The following is a 17,344-nucleotide window of genomic DNA, read 5'->3' on the forward strand; positions in this document are numbered from 1 at the left end:
GTAGTGGTAGATGAAATGACAGATAATTCTCTCTGTCTGCAGATAAGGGTGCCACTTTCAAGACTCCTTAAAATGAAAGCTTGGTTAAGTAACAACAGGGTTCAGTTTCAAAACCTGTATGTGAAAATTGCCCTTATTACTCAATAGACTTGCTCCTCATGTTGCTTGGTGTCAGATCTGCTGACTTCAGTATCAAAAATAGAGTTAAACTCCTTGGCCTTGCAAAGCTAACAAACCAGACAGAGTGTAAATTGATTCTGTGACTATAGCTGCTATTCTGTAGTCATAGCTGTAACTTAAAAAAAAATAAGTTCTGAAGGAGTTGGAATTTGGTTTTAGGGTGGTTTTTAAAAGCTCTGCTTTTATTCATTAAACTGTGGCCTTTTTTGCCTACACCTTCACTCGAAACAGAGTTCAAATCTAACTTTCTTGCAGTATTGTATGTCTTTGCTTTTTTTGTCAGAATGAGATCCTGAAGATGGTTTTAGTAGAATATCTGGTGAACGATACACCTAGTATAAGGGAAAATGTAGTGTCTTAGCAGCTTAGCAGTTACTTAACTGTGCTCCTGCCTGAGTAACTTGAATTGGTCCCTTTGCATTTTTAACTTCGGTGCTGCTAGGCAAGTGGAAATAAAAATGAAATATGTTATGCAGGTAACAAATGTAGCAGAAAAAAATGCTGCGTGCTGGCTGTCTTGGCTGTGACCTGTGAGGAGGCAGTGACAGTACCTCATCTGAAATTCTCCTTACTTTTGCAGCTGGTATACCTCGCTCAGTGTTAAAAGATTGGCGCAAAGTAAAGAAGCTGAAGCAAACGGGAGAGTCCTTTTTGCAGGATGATTCTTGTTCTGAAATAGGACCAAATCTGCAAAAATGCAGAGAATGTAGGTTAATAAGAAGTAAGAAAGGAGAAGAACCAACTCATTCACCAGTATTTTGTAGATTTTACTACTTTCGACGGTAAGTATGCCTAGCTTCCTGGTAATGAGGTGCTTCAGCTTTTAAAAAGAATATTGACAAAGGACTGGCATACTTGAAAGCATGTCTTATTTTTCTGGCTCAGTCCACCTGATAAAAGACAACATCTATTTTAACAGCATTTACATTTGCATTTCTTTTGTGGATTGACTTCATTGCCGTTTAAAGCTTTATAGTAAAGACATCAGAACATCTGCCTGGTGTAACTTAGGCAAGCAGAAAATACTGCATATCACCATTACACAGGTGTCTGACATTTGAAGTGGGATTTTCAAAAGGCAAGATTCAGTTTTTCAGGGCAAGTCATACAACCGCAAGAGTTGCACTTACACCAGTACATGGTGGGAATGTTGCTCAGGGTTTTCTGAGGACAAGAGAGGAGTTGTGACCTCCCTTTTTTGCAATTAATGGTCAGTCGATAAAAAATCACAAGGAAAAATTTCATGGAGTGCAGGAAGTGCCAAGAAAGGGTAAAACAGCTTCAGTTTATGTATGGATCATGCTGTCAGTATTAATCAAACCTGTTATCGACAAGCAGCTGTTTCCTAAATGGGGTTTAATTTTTTACAATGAATCTTTAGTTACATGACTTGGTAGATCTATAGGAATCATTTCAAGGCTGGACTCTGAATACCTTCTCTAAGAATATTTGCTTCCACATTTGGCAGAGTTGGAATTTTAGTTGATTTTCTTCCTCCTCTGTAGAGGAGAAAACATAAAAGTTTCCCAACGTTTTAAAAAATCATGGAATTAAAAAACTTGGATTTTTTATTACATTGTGGTAAATTTTACAGCAGTTTAATTATTTCCATTGTGTTTAGATAGTAGATTGAATTGCAGAAGTTTACACTTTTGGAAATTGTTATTGTTTTGAAAGCTGAAAGTTGATAACTTCATCTTGTTCATTTGAATACATATCTAAATGTTTTGTACTTCTGAATTCAGGACTGTTTTGCTGGCATAAATTCCTTAACTGTTATATCTTTATCATGACTTACCCTGTTTTGGATAAGATGGAATGAGTAATTGTTGCCACTTAAAAACAAAAGTTTAGTATAGCCAGCGTTAGTGGAATTGCCCTGGGTAGGGTAATAGGAAACCCTTTAGCAAGTTGGAGTTTAGTGGATACAAAAATGTTAGCTTCTGTTGGTGGTTTGTTATGCCTAGAAAAATTTAAACGTAGTGTTTGAGCTCATATTTTCTCAGTATGAGAGCAGTAGGATACAAAAATCCATAAAATATAAGTCAGGCTGAGTGACTGCTGTCACAGACTTACCATAAATTGAAACTGAGGAAGGAAAGTAGGTAGAACCAAACTTTGAAGAAAAACAAAAACATTTTCCTGTCTGCAATTTTAAAGGCGTGATGAAGGCTAGAGTGAGATAATGAGGAGTGAATGGGATGCAAAAAAGTTCCTAAAAGGTTTGTTTTAATTTTCATGCTTCCTTATTGATAATTTTAAAACTATTTCCGTCAGTAGGATTTGTGTTAAAATTAAAGAAGGATGTAGGTAGATAAGGTGAAAAGAAAACTTTGGTGTTGTAAGATTTAAGCAGTAAGGTAAAGTAGCAAGTAAATTGGAAGTCACAGAGTATAACGATACACGCAGTCAAACTATGTTTTCATTTTTAGGTTGTCTTTCAGTAAGAATGGAGTGGTTAGGATCGATGGTTTCTCCTCTCCTGATCAGTATGATGATGAAGCACTGAGTTTATGGACACATGAAAACTATGAAGATGATGAACTGGACCTAGAAACTTCTAAATACATTCTAGATATCATAGGGGATAAATTTTGTCAGTTGGTAACGTCTGAGAAGACAGCCATGTCCTGGGTGAAAAAAGACGGTAAGGAATCCTCAATGCCCTCAAGTGTTCTGCAGTTCTTCTGGGGTGGCCGTCGCTTCCTTTTGCGTAGCTCTCTTCCCCTGGCTGTTGGATTTTTCTAGGCTGTTTGCTAAGAGGACATGTGGGGAAGGGTTCCTTCCTCAGTGGGCCAGCGCCATCCCCTTCCTGTGCTGGTGGCTATGCTGGGTTGGGGCCAGGCTCCTGTTGGATTTGGAGTAGCCTCCATTCCCAGCTTGGCCTCCAGCTCTCCAGCCAGAGCAGCCAGCTCCCAGCCAAGGCCTGTGGTGAGCCAGGTACTGACTGCTGCCAGCAAACGCTGTGTTTCTGATGTGTCTCCTTCCCAAAACAAAGGAGAAGAGTAGAGCGGCGTAGCCCCCACAGAGCATGTGCTAACACTGTCACCTCCTCCCCCCCCAAAGCCACCTTCCATCCTTCTGGCCCACAGCAGATGGGCACAGGCTGGTGGCTCTACTAGTTCCAGGCTGTATGAGGAGGAAGTGGAGCAGAAAACACTTACTAGCCAGGTCTCCTGAACAGACACTTGCCTCCTGTCCTTTCAGGTTCAGCTGTCCAGCTCACTAGTTTGGCTGCCCTTTAGATCAAACAGTCAGCAGTCGGGTGAAAAACCCTCTTGAATGCATGGGGTTAAAAGTGTGTGCTAAAATTGTTCTTCATTCTTGCAGCAGTATCTTTGCTGTATTACTTGAGTCTGTGTTTTCTGAATGCTTCATTTCTTTAGAACGTGTTGATACTAGCACTGAAGAGGATGGTGTGTAATGGAGCCAAGGGGGTAGCTCTTGATGGCCTGTTCGTGATGGATTACTTTCCTCACCCAAAACACAGTTGTGTCTGAGGGGAAACTTATGAATGCTTCACCTATAAAGACTATTATTTTGTGTTTTACATTTAAATTTCAGTCCTTTTATTCTGCTTATTTTGTGTTTCAGCCAAAATTGCATGGAAGAGAGCAGTGAGAGGAGTCCGTGAGATGTGTGATGCATGTGAAGCCACATTATTTAACATTCATTGGGTCTGCCAAAAATGTGGATTTGTGGTCTGCCTAGATTGTTACAAAGCAAAGGAAAGGAAAAGTTCTAGAGGTCAGTTCTTTATGAACTAGAGTATTGTATAGGCTATTTATTCTCATTTGTTGCAGAGCTGCTGATCCACTAGAACTGTCTTTCTGTAAAGTGTTAAATTACTTGTTGTTTTGCATTGGTTTCTCTTAGATCTTTTTTCCTCCTTTTTTGTCAGTATATATGGAATCAGTCATTCAGAAAGCAACTGCTGTGGGGGCTATTTTAGCTCTTTGTCCGCGTTTCAGTCTTTTTGTGTGGATTGTTGTGGATTGCTTGTGCCTTGCTCCTCAAGGTTAAATCTTGTTCTTCAGTTGTGAGACTGGTGCTCAGTCACACCTCTCTGTTTGTGGTAACTCATTGCTGTTAAGACTTGCCTTGATTTGAGTGCTTTCTGGAGCCCTCCCTTTGGAAATGGCTTGTCATACTGAGGTAACATCCTATTTTATAGTTTTATCGTAAAAAAGAAGGATGGGAAAATACTTTGTGCAGTATTTAAAATGAATATTAATGGAAGTTTCACAATCCATAAGCCTGCACATATTGTGTGGCTTATCCTGTGCTCTAATGGAAATACCTACCTTAGTCTGGAGAAAGGGAAGTATAAAGGACTGACTTGCAAACCTCTGATTCTGGGTGACCCAGCTGGGTTGCAGTTGAAAGGAGGAGTTACTTGCAGGATTGATTTGGGCTTGGAGCCCTCGGCTGTGACACTTGTGGGCAGGCTGCTTGGTGGAATGCATTGCCTTCCCTGGGAGGCAGGCATTGTGCCCTGGCACAGTTCTGCAGTCAGATGCTGTGCCAGGAACTGATTCAAGGATAATGCTGTTTTGAAAAGCAGTTCCATGTTTGTCATAGTCGCATAATGCCACAGATGTGAAGCGTTAGTAAAATCAAGTTTAACTGTTAGGTGGCAAAGCGTTGCCAAATGGAGAGTCTCACCCATGTTGTCCCTGGCTTGCAGTCACGGGCCTCCTACACTGAAGTTTTTAGGGAGCTAATGTCAGTATTTTCCTGCACTGAGAACAGTTGTTAATGCTTTAATGCTGGAGGCTGCTTCAGCAGCACTTCACTGGCTGAAGTGTGTGTGTGTGCATCCATCTGACGTGGCTTGGGATATGCGCCAAACATTATTTACCCTGGTGGGAACACACAGTCAGAGGCTTTTTATAGTACGTGTTAACCAGCCAGGAAAGTTTTAGTAAAGTGTCTTAGAAGTTTGAACAAGCAATATGAAGAAGGAGGCTTCTCTTCAGTTTTCTTACAAGGAGGACTTTCTCCTTTCTGCTGATTGCAATTCTACGTGTGAAAGCAGAAGTATGACAGCTTCCCTTGCTGTGATTTAATTTCTGATGCTGTAGGATTCATGTAAACTGTGTTGCTTCTTTGGCACTCTCTTAAAAAAAACATTCAGAACCACTCAGCCATCTCTGTGTAATAGGACTTTATATTACAGCAATTTTTCTGGAACCAGCAGTTGTTTTTACAGTTGCTGAATGTAACAGAGAATCCCCTGGTTTTTCCCTGCTTCAGTAGGAGTGTTAGAGGTTTAAATATTCCAGATTCAGATACTCATCAATGACTTTGCTACCACTTCATGATCACAGGAGTGAATGAATATGCAACCATTGTTACCTTCATTGTTACGATTCATGGCACCATCAAGTGGGATGCCATGTTACAAGAATTCCTCCAAAAAATAGATTAAGTGGCCTACATACTGTTTTGTTATCTTGATATATTTATGTTTGTGACCAGTTGGATATTTAGATGTTTTAAGTGCTACAAAAACTACTGAATAGCTTATAAATTTAGTATTTATCTGGAGGAACATTTGTACCTTCTACAGTGTAAAAAAAAAAACAAACAAAAAAAACCAAAAAAAAACCCCACCTTAAATGTGTTAAAAGCTTCTTATGGTGTGTTCCTTAGTTTAAATTGCTGGAGTGAGCAAACTAGTAAAAGGCTTGGAAAAATATCTTAAAATTAGCAGTTTAATGGATAGGACACAAGACTGGGGATTGAGAAAGAAAGTGTGTTCTTTCTACCCCAAAATCACATAGCAGACTGGTGACCAGTTGCTTGGCCAGACATTTTTTTGCTCTCGTTCTTCTTGTGTGTTTTCTTTACACTGCATATTTCAGGAGAGTCTTCCTTAAACTTTTTAGAAAACCTTCTCTCCTGCTAGTTAGGCCCTCTCACTGGCACTAATAATTTTCAGCCAGTTTTAAGGTTTCATGGTTGCTTTAATGTGACATAAATCCATGATTCAACTTCCCTCTCCTTTGTGCCACCAGTCCCACTGGTGCAGCTGCATTGTAAGCTGAATCAGAGAGATGACTTGGTTAGAAGATCATCTTTTTGGCTTGTCTGACAAACTTTGGTTGAAAACAAACACTTCCAGTTGGAGTGTGGATTGTGTCAAATTAGATGAGCCTAATCAATCATAGCCTAATTATGTCTCTTTTCCGTGGCAGGATTCATCAAGGGAGGCTCATGGCCTTAATGGCAACTGTAAAGGATTTCAGCCTATGATAAATTGGCAACTCACTAAATGTGATAAAGGGAATGCACTTTGAAATTTGGAGGTAATTGGCAAGGGCCTGTGTTACAGATACAGCTATTTCAGATTTCAGTATTGTTAAAACTCTTTTCCTTAATGTTGAATGCAAGTCCTTGTCACACCAGATACCTGGACAGAAGGCCTGTATGTGCAGAGAAATGTTCCTAACCAAAACCAGTCTGAAAGACCTTAGCTCTGTCTGTATGCAAGGGAAGTAAAACATTGGCAGTACTGTTTTGCAGATAAGGAGTTGTATGCCTGGATGAAGTGTGTGAAGGGACAGCCTCATGACCACAAGCACCTGATGCCAACACAGATTATTCCAGGCTCTGGTAAGACCATATGCAAACAAGCAGAAGCTGTTTATTCCCAGGTCTTTCTGTGAAGAGGGGCCAGAGTTGTTTCTTGAAACTTCTCATTTTCCATTTAAAAACCTGGGAATTGGGTTAAATTGTTTCAAAAAGACAAATGTTTCTGGGCAGTTGCCAGCACTGGGCACAGATGATGAGAGTAAGAGGAGTGCGCTGACAGATGTGTAAAGGGGTTTTGGGGACAGGCAGTGAAGAAATTGAGGGCCTTTTTTGTGATGGATTTTTTTTTTTTCAGAGCAGAATAAAACAATCAGAACGTACTTAATAAATCTGACGTTAGCTGTTAAAAGAAAATAAGTAGTACTGCTGAGGCAGTGGATTTTTGGGGATTTGTTTTTCACTGCAGTCTATCCCATACCCAAAAAGAAAAGAAGGGTTTTGATTCAGATGATTGAGCAAAATGCAGTGAATGAGCTCATGATAATTGAAAAACTAAGCAGGAATCATAAACCCAGCTAGATTCAGAATTCTGCTTAGAACCAATTAAGTTCTCTGAAGTAGTGCCATTAGGTGTAGTGTAGTGGTTGTTGACACAAACTTTCTGTCAGTATTGATGCAGACCAGAAAATAGAAAACTGAAGTGTGCCCTTAAATGTACTAAGTAAATTCCCAGGTTATTTTCAGCTGAAAATACATAACCAATATTCTATGGGTTGTTGCATCTTAGTTTAGGTAAAAATGAAGGTTGAGTAGATTTCATAACAAATTCAAGTTGTGACATTTCCCAGAACAGGTTCTAGACTGAAACTGGTTTTAATTTTAAATTGTGAAAGTGAACTACTCATCTGGAAACAACACAATGAAGACTGCCTACTTAACCTCAGTTTTGTTCTTCTGTGCATACCCATTACCAAATAGCCTTCATTTGTATGCTCACACACTGATTTTTATTTTTATTTTTTTTTTTTGGTCAAGACATAGCTTGCTTCTGTCTGTAGCTGATGGTTTTATTGAATGAAGTAATGATATACCCATTGAACAAAAATGAGAAGTAAATAATTAATGGCTTGCCTGATGTGTTCCATGCAATGGGAATGCAGGCTGAAGCTTACATTTTTCAGAAGAGTAGTGTGTGATTATTTAATTGAACGTCTCTCTGCACAAGCTTAAAGATAAACTGGGCAGTCATTTTTGGGTAGTTTTGGGTGGTAAATTCAGCATTTTAGTAGTTTAAAACATCGCAGTGTGTGTGTTGTAAAAAGGGTCACAGAATGATTGACAGTTACTGATGTTTTTCTTCTTAATTGTCTTTAGTTTTGACAGATCTTTTAGATGCTATGCACAATATTAGAGAAAAATTTGAAATTAAATCCCATTGTCAGTGTACCACCAAGCAGAACACACAAGCTGGCAAGCTCCCTGCAATGAATGGTGTGTCTCAGGTGAGTCTAAAATGTGTGTATATATTGCATCTTGTGCAAGTGTTCTGATCATGGTGGATTTTTATATTACCTGTTGCATTTTAGTTTGTGTATGTGTGGGTTCAATGCTAGCCATGTCTTTGAAATGCATTAAAGTGAAGCTATGTATTTAAAAATAATTTTGTTCTTTACAGGTCTTGCAGAATGTCCTTAACCACAGTAATAAAATTTCTCTGTGTATGCCTGAGTCTCAACAGCAGAATACTCCTCAAAAGTCGGAGACAAATGGTAACACAAGTCCAAGAAGTGATGTGAGCACAGACAGCAAGTTAACACCACCTGAATCCCAGTCTCCACTGCATTGGCTGGCTGATCTTGCAGAGCAAAAAGCCAGAGAAGAAAAAAAAGGTATATGTTTGAAATTGTCATATCATGTCTGTGCCTTTGGGGAGCACTACTGGTATGTTGCAGATGACACTAAGCTGGGAGCATGTGTCAATGTGTTGGAAGGTAGGAGGGCTCTGCAGAGAGACCTAGAAGAGTTGGATGGATGGGCAGACTCCAGTAAGAGGAACTTTAACAAGTCCTAGTGCTGAGTCCTGCATTTTGGCCACAATAACTCCCTGCAGTGTTAAAGGCTGGAGTTGGTGGGGCTGCACAGTCCCCAGGCAGAAAGGGACCTGGGGTAATGGTTGACAGCTGACTGAACATGAGCCAGCAGTGTGCCCTGGTGGCCAAGAGGCCAATGGCCCCGGCCTGGATCAGGAATGGTGTGGCCAGCAGGAGCAGGGAGGTCATTCTTCCCCTGTGCTCAGCACTGGTGAGGCCACACCTTGAGTGCTGTGTCCAGTTCTGTCCCCTCAGTTTGGGAAGAACGCTGAGACACTTGAGCACATCCAGAGGAGGGAACAAGGCTGGTGAGGGGCTTGGAACACAAACCCTGTGAGGAACGGCTGAGGGAGCTGGGGTTGTTCAGCCTGGAGAAAAGGAGACTCAGGGGTGACCTTATCACTCTCAACAGCTCCATGAAAGGTGTTTGTAGTCAGGTGGGGGTCGGTCTCTTTTTCCAGGCGGTAACTGACAGAACAAGAGGACACAGTCTGAAGCTGCACCAAGGGAAATTTAGGTTGGATGTTAAGGAAAAGGTTTTTTTTTTTTTTACTGAAAGAGTGATAAAGTACTGGAATTGTCTGCCCAGGGAGGTTGTAGAGTCACCATCCCTGGATGTGTTTAAAAGGAAGATTGGATGTGGCACTCAGTGCTATGGTTTAGTTGGAGCGGTGTTAGGGCATGGGTTGGACTTGATCTTAAAGGTCTCTTCCGAGCTAGTGATTCTGTAGCTGAATTAATAAAAAAAAAAAACGGTAATGCCATTTGCTGTTTCACAAAAAGAGAATACATTGTTGTTTTCTCTGCTGATTCCGACCTTGAAACTGTAGTGCCTTTCCCTGGTGACATCACAATCTGTCACCATAAGATCTACACGTGGAATGCATGTGTGCTATGGAAGTATTTCCAGCTACAGCATATCTCACTCAGCACAGGTAGTCACTCGGCTACACGTCACAGTTTGACTGTGTTTTGAGGCTTGTAGTTCATCCTCTGGTGTGTTTGCAGGTGAATAAAGCACTGTTGCTGCAGTCTTGTTACCACCACTAGAAAATGCAGGATACTGATGCTGTTCTATGTGTGCACCATGGTACAACAATGTAAACTTGAAATGATTATTTTTGTTTTAGAGAACAAAGAATGTCCTTCTGGAAAACATTCAAAGGAAGGGAAGGACCAGGATAATTTGGAGTCCCCAAACTGTAAAAGCTCCCCTCCTCCATCCCAGAACAACGAGCAGGGCTCAACCTTACGAGATCTGTTAACTACAACAGCAGGCAAACTGCGTCTGGGTTCTACAGATGCTGGCATTGCTTTTGCTCCAGTTTACTCTACAGGAACAGCAGTAAGTGTTTACAAGATGCACAGCTTTTCTCTTAGGATTTGAAAATCTCCATCAATCTGTTTTGGCACGTTACAGTTAAAGAGTCTGATGGATGTATTGCTTTAAATACTCATTCATAATTAAAGCTTCAAATGTGCACACGCACACTAACATTTTGTTTTTATTTATGATGGTGACTGATACAACATCAGAAATGTTATTCTCATTCAAAAGGAGTTGCATTAAGTTGCTTTTACATGGTTTAAGCATGCATTTGTTTTCTAACAGAGTGGCAAGAGTGGAAGGACTATGCCAAATATTCTTGATGACATAATTGCTTCAGTAGTAGAAAACAAGATTCCACCAAATAGAGCACCAAAGATAAATGTAAAATCTGAAATAAAAGATGAGCCAAAGGATGATAAGAAATGTGTTCTGGATGACTGCAGTAAACGGTACAGTGATATCCCATATTCGTGGATCTGTGATAAGCATGTTCTGTGGCTCAGAGACCATAAAAACAGCAACAACTGGAAGCTCTTCAAAGAGTGCTGGAAACAAGGAAGGGTAAGTATTAAGCAGATTGGTCAGTAAAGTGACATCAGCATGAGCTCTGGGGAGTTGTGTATTAAAGGACAGAAATGCCTAACTTCGTGTTTGAAACTGCAGACAAAAAAAATAGCTGTCAGGTATAGCCCACAGATGAACCTTGTGTAGTTAAACTTAGGTTAACCAGTAATAATGAAGAGGACATTTCTCTTGTGGAAGTTCAGATTCCAAAAAGAGGTGACACCTTTGTATGTGGGTGCTGCTGGAGGAAGTGTTAACAGCTCAGTAAGGCTAACGTCTTCCATGTGTGTTCCAGGCACATTTGTACTGCAGTTCAGTTAAAGAATTTGTGTACTTGCAGAAGGATAAGTACTGACTTTGAAAAATTATTTTATTTTACTCTTTACAGCCTGTTTTGGTGTCTGGTATGCATAAGAAAATGAACTTCAGTCTGTGGAAAGCTGAGGCAATCAGTCTGGATTTTGGAAACCAGCAAGCTGATATCTTGAATTGCAAGGACAGTATTATTTCAAACACCAATGTCAAGGAGTTCTGGGATGGTTTTGAAGATGTTTCGAGTATGTTCCTTAAAATGCATTATGGTATTGATTCTGAACATGATCAGTGTTAGAAGCTGCAGTTAAAAATTACCATTATTGATTTGGAGGCTTTGAAGAAATTTTTAAAAAAAAGCTCTGGGTAATCTGTTTCCAGAGAATGTGATGGAAACTTGTATTTCGTACCTCTGCAGAATTAAGGATGCACTATTATACTGGCTAGGTTTGACTTAAGAAACCAGACAAATGTCCTTCTTACTTAAATAGCTGAGTTTGATTTGTATCGTTCTTGAGTCTTGAAATAAATTATCTCCTGTTTATGCATGAGATTTTGATTCTTGGCAGGTTTAGAGTTAATATTGACATTTTAGTTGAATAAAGTAAAACACCTACAGTATATTAGTTCTTAGTTATTTCTGTGTTACTTACAGAACGGCAGAAAGTAAAAAATGGAGAAACAGCTCTACTAAAACTGAAAGACTGGCCTTCTGGTGAAGATTTCAAGACCATGATGCCAGCAAGGTATTTTGAGTTTAATATTAGGTTTTCTTAAGTCAATATTATTCTATTTACTATTTGAACACTAATTCAACTGTATTCTTTTTTTTTTTTTCTTTTCTCCCCCAGATATGAGGACTTACTAAAAAGTTTACCCTTGCCTGAGTATTGTAGTCCAGAAGGAAAACTAAACTTGGCTTCTCATCTGCCAGGATTTTTTGTCCGCCCAGATTTGGGACCCAGACTATGCAGTGCATATGGTGAGTTTGCCCTACAAGTGCAGCAGTTACTCTTCCCTTAAACTTGTAGAATATCACACATTACAATGGTTGATACAAAGCTTTGTGAAGGATTATTGTTCACTGAATGTAGGGGAAATACTGACTTGGCATGCACCTGGGCCATGAGTCTATTTGCTTCTCCATTTCTTTCCATCTTTTCTTATGCTGTTACAGTATTCTGAAGCATATAAATGGCTAGCTGCTGTATAAATGGACAGCAATAGAACTGTCTTTAGTAATGCTGTGTGACAGAATACTTCATGAAATATCATTGTATTCATAACTCTGGTCATAAATTGTTCTTACAGTATTTCTAATGATTTATTTGTGTGCTGCACACTCAAAAGCCTGTTTAGAAAAGGTTGATTTCCTCAGACACTTTCTGTCCTCTTTTGCAAAGAATTTTGTTCAATTCTGTTTTACAAATTGTTGTAATAGGACAAGAAATGAGTAGTAATTTGTGACACAATGGCTTTGATTTTAAAAGTTCTCCAAATATCCTGTGAAAGAAGCATATTAAGAATAGTGATAATGGCATGGGTCTGAGAGCTGTGTCATTACTGCCACTCTGAGGTAATACTGCTTGAAGGCTTAGTGTTCCAAAATGACCTTTTGACTTAAGAATGTTCATTTCCATTTCTTAAAACTAAAATTAATTTTCCTCTTTGGGTGTTATTTTGATTAAGAACACTCTTAGAGCCAGACATAAAATGACAGATTTTATAACCTTGTCTATTCATTGTACTTGTATTCTGCCATGAACAAGCTGAAGGATTGAAGAGGAATGGAACATAGTGGTCAGGAAGTGTCTCTGACTGTTCTGCTGAAATGTTTTGTTCTGACACAAATGCTGTGTAGGGACAGGTACTTGGTCTAAGAGAGAATCTCAAGGACTCTGTTAAAAAGTAATGTTTCCTTGTTTTGTGAATCAAAACCGTATTTGTCTATATCAGTGATGCCAAGTGTATTTCAGAAATTTCTTCTCTGTTGTTGCATTTCTGATTTGAATATGCAATAGAAACAGATCTTAATTTTATCTTGTAACATAGGTGTGGCTGCTACTAAAGACCATGACATAGGAACCACAAATCTCCATATTGAAGTTTCTGATGTTGTGAACATCCTTGTTTACGTTGGCATAGCCAAAGGAAATGGAGTACTTTCCAAATCAGGTAATGTGAAACTCATTGAGTGTAAGAGGTGTAGATGGACTGAATGTTCTGCCCCTTCTAAAATTGACACTGTTCTTCAGAAGGCAATGAAATAGATCCATAAGAACTTGCTTACAGCTGGGAGATTCTTTGTTTCAGGGTTTTGCACATACATTAGTTCTTTATAAAATACACTGCAGTTCAGGAATTGTGAAATGGTACTTCAAACGTGTAATTGATGCACTATTCCTGTGCTGGCACTGGCACAGCTAATGGAAGTGCAGGGTTAAGGGTTTTCTCTGGAAGCTGTGTTGGTTCTAACAGTTATGTCAGGATGATGTATTTGCCAAACCTTCTGTTTATGCAGCTTCTTCTGGATGCATTGTGCTTCCTCTATTGAATTTGGGTTGTAATGTAATTTTTCACGGGAGAGCTTAAATTGGTGTTAGTCATCTCTGTGAAGTTTATTGCTTATGTGAAACAGTCTTTAAATCAGTGAAAGAGTTTTGCTTCTTTGCCCTTTTCTTTTGTCCTCTTACTCTGTAATCGGCAAATGTAGGTTTTTGGTATGACTAATAGAGCTGCAGTAAGGTTTGTCTTTCATTTGCTTTGTTTTCACTTGTGTGTGCACCAAGTTAATGGCAGCCAACTTGAGCATCCTGGGAGAGCTCTGGCTGCAACAAGAGCATGCTAAATGCTGCTTATGCTGACTACAGGAGAACACCTTTTTCATATTTTCATTTTTTGATACTAGCCCCATTTGATTTTTTTTTCAGCTGGGAGATTGTGGTATGTTGAATTGAGGAAACGTGGAAAAAATTGAATGTATTTAAGATAGCCACAGCATTCATGTTCTAGTAAATGAGTTACAAGCACTGAACAGAAAGATCACCTGGTGGTTTCTGTTGTATTCATCAAACTTTTATCTGCTCAGTCTCACAAAAGAAATTTGAAAAGAAGGTATTTAGTTTCAATATTTTTTTTTCTCCTTCTCACATTTAAAGAGTATTTTTGTTGAACCCTAGGAGTTTTGAAGAAGTTGGAAGAGGAAGATTTGGATGACCTTTTAAGGAAGCGGTTGAAAGATTCAAGTGAATTACCTGGTGCTTTATGGCACATTTATGCTGGCAAAGATGCTGACAAGATAAGAGAGTTTCTGCAAAAGGTTAGATTTATTACATGTGACTTATAAATATAACCTAAGTAATTGGTAAATCAAAGGGCGCTGGCAAAAACCACAAACCCCACCTCGATGTTAGAGAAGGGAGAAGACAAAATTATTTCCTTTATAGCACATAAATTTTATACCTGACCTGCTGCACTACCAACAAATAAAATATGTAACACATACGTTTACTTTGTAAGAGTGACAGGTGGCCTGTAACTGAAGGCTCAGGAGGGCATGGAGATTTATTCTTGCCCTGCTTTAATACAAAAGATAATTTGTGGGATGATGCTTTTCTGTCACTGATCCACTACTGTATTATTGCTGTTGAATTTTTGGTGAATTTTCCCATGCTAAATTCCCTGACCTCACCACCCAGTAGCCACCAGTCTTTCCCAGGACCCTGTCACATCAGTCAGCACAAGGAATGTGGCTGGGCTCTTGGTGAACGTGGAAGCAGTGGGATAACATCCCCAAGGGCAGCAAACTTACCTGGCCATGTTGCAGATCATCCTTCCAGTGGCATGTGATGACTTAAGTCAGAGCCACATCAGAGCCCTTCAGGTTGTTGCCTAGGATGAATATCCATCAATTCATTAAATGTAGTGATACATCTTGGAAACAGTTTTTTGTGCTCTGTCCTTAGCACATTTGTGTGTTCTGGAGGGTGGCCTTGATAGATGAGACAGAAATGCCAAAGTATCACTGAAGTGATTGCTTGAGGAGATGTCTTCACCGTCTTCTGTGAGGAGAGATCAGATGAGTTTTCACTGGCTCTGCAGCAAAGGGATCCACAAACAAGCTCCACGCTATGGGCTGTGCTGTGAGCAGGGAAAGCCTTAAAAAATTTAGCACTGAAGATTCCCTTTGACAATAAAGCAGTGTTTCTGTACCAAGGCAGCTGCCCTCCAGTGACCCAAGCATTTGCTCTTTGGCAGGCTGAAATGTGGGGGAAAAATGAGCGCTGGTAAATAAAACAAAGCTAATTCCAGGAGATTATGAGTTATACAGCAAGACTTTTTTTGTTCTTTCAAAAAGTAGGTGCTCATAAGTTAGATGGTGGCATTTCAGTCCAAAAATGAGAGTTGTGAATGAAGTCTTGAATGCAAAGGAATAGGTGGACACAGGGAGTATTCAGCATTTCCTCTTTCAGAGCACTTGTGAAACTATTTTGAGTAGCTGTGAAACTGTTTGAGCAGCAGGTTTAAAACAGAGGCATTTAGGATGTTGTGTAAAGAAGTTTATCATTTGCTACCACAGTTTGCCCTGGTATCCCAAATGAGTTGTGTACCCACATGTATTTTAGGAGTGGTAGTATTTGGGAAACACTGAATTGGAGATTAATTGACGGGTAAGCACTGAGACTGCTTTGCTGCTGATAAGATATAAAATCATGGTATCTTGTTAGAAGGGTGGTAATACTCAAGGTGAGTTTCAAGCTCTGCATCACGTATTATGTTTGTTTAATAAAAGAAAAAAAAAATCTGTTTTCAATGAGATGTTTGTTTCATGACAGGTGGATTAGGTCTGTGTTCTTTATACATAATCGCTTTTTTCTTTTGATTTGATCACTTTTTGTCAAGGGCTGGTTTAATAAGAGTTGATGAAGAGTAGTATTTGTTCCTTTGTGGCTCACTTGATGAGAAATGGTCATGCAATTCCATTTACAGATGTCAGGAAGTATTTTGTGTTCATCCTTTTTTTCTGAGTACCTTCATAGGATGGTAGGAAAGCAGTTTCTTTATCCCAGTGTGGTTGAGGTTGGAAGGAGTGCCTTGAGGTCCCTCTGCCCAGCCCTGTACTCAAGCAGACTCACCTGGAACAGGTTTCCCAGGACTACAGCTCTTGCTTTATTTGGCTTCTTTTTTCCTGAGCTAAGGTGGTGATGGTGCTTGTCTGTGTCAAAACTGAAGAAGATTTTAAGACTGAGGAATTGGCAGCATAGAAACTCCTAAGATCAGATCTTGTTTTCTGGATGAAAGAAGTCACACAGAGAGCATGTTGCTTATTAATAGATTATTGTGCTGAGTTCTTTTAAGCTTTGCATTTTGGAGTCCGAGTGTTGCAGATGTCTCTTCAGTTCAGTGAGACTTCCCAGATCCTTCAGGGCTGTTTTGAATCCCTAGCTGGAGTTCTTGTTTGGATATTGGGAGCTGAGTGACATTGCTTGATGAGATACATAAAATTTATCATAATTTATCAGCAAAAAATTATCTTTTGGTAATGATTTGAGATCTTTTCTGTACCTAACAGATAGCAAAGGAGCAAGGCCTAGAAGTTTTACCAGAGCATGATCCAATCCGTGATCAGAGTTGGTATGTGAACAAAAAACTTCGCCAAAGACTTCTTGAAGAATATGGAGTAAAAACCTGCACAGTTATTCAGTTCCTTGGTGATGCTATTATTCTACCAGCAGGAGCACTTCATCAGGTAATGTACCTTAGGTTATTAGGTTAAAGACATACAGGATTTAATAGCACATTTGCTGTAAAATAACTTCTTTTCCAAATACATGGATACATCTGTGCTCAGTTGCATCATATGTTTTTATTAGTAGCATGTAGGAATGTGAAATGAGGTACATCTGCTGGCGTAGCTGACTAATGTACAGCAAATTGAATGCCTTAAGTATTGGTTCCTTTTTTGCTTTACAATTACAAATGAAGAGACCATTATTAACCATTGTTTTCATTTCTGTAGCAAGTTTCTAAACTGAGTCTAGTCACAGCAGAGTCAGGTTAGGAATTTTTATCTTCTAAGCCAGAAGTTAATGTAATCGAGGAGGGGCAGGGAGAGCAACTTGAGCAGGTAAAACACCTGGATGTCAGGTGTCATTGTTTTTGTCTTTAGCTGTAGGAGAATTGTAGTGGGTATTCTGGTGTGTCTGTAACAGATATTTGGTTGTTTTCCCATGCCACACTTAAGTTCCTTTTAACACAGAAGGTACATCAACCACCAGGAGTCATCACTGTCTCTTCAGTAGCTTTTCTTACTGTGAGAGTGATACCACCC

General features: G+C 39.5%; 1 protein-coding gene across 6 annotated transcripts in view; it reads left to right on the forward strand.

Annotated features, from left to right (window-relative positions):
- JMJD1C (jumonji domain containing 1C) overlaps positions 1–17,344 on the forward strand; it is a 159,791-nt gene that overhangs the window by 136,502 nt on the left and 5,945 nt on the right. For 5 of the 6 annotated variants that reach the window (XM_062496809.1, XM_062496810.1, XM_062496811.1 and 2 more), the window contains 14 exons: positions 761–962; positions 2,613–2,827; positions 3,775–3,927; positions 6,709–6,798; positions 8,092–8,219; positions 8,393–8,606; positions 9,938–10,152; positions 10,420–10,698; positions 11,090–11,258; positions 11,669–11,759; positions 11,865–11,995; positions 13,066–13,188; positions 14,193–14,332; positions 16,586–16,762. In XM_062496809.1, coding sequence (XP_062352793.1) covers positions 761–962; positions 2,613–2,827; positions 3,775–3,927; positions 6,709–6,798; positions 8,092–8,219; positions 8,393–8,606; positions 9,938–10,152; positions 10,420–10,698; positions 11,090–11,258; positions 11,669–11,759; positions 11,865–11,995; positions 13,066–13,188; positions 14,193–14,332; positions 16,586–16,762 — 2,327 coding nt within the window. The remainder of the gene's footprint in view (positions 1–760; positions 963–2,612; positions 2,828–3,774; positions 3,928–6,708; positions 6,799–8,091; positions 8,220–8,392; positions 8,607–9,937; positions 10,153–10,419; positions 10,699–11,089; positions 11,259–11,668; positions 11,760–11,864; positions 11,996–13,065; positions 13,189–14,192; positions 14,333–16,585; positions 16,763–17,344) is intronic. The other variant, XM_062496812.1, reaches the window with a different exon arrangement.

This window comes from Cinclus cinclus, chromosome 7 (genome assembly GCF_963662255.1).
Source record: "Cinclus cinclus chromosome 7, bCinCin1.1, whole genome shotgun sequence".
Taxonomy (NCBI): domain Eukaryota; kingdom Metazoa; phylum Chordata; class Aves; order Passeriformes; family Cinclidae; genus Cinclus; species Cinclus cinclus.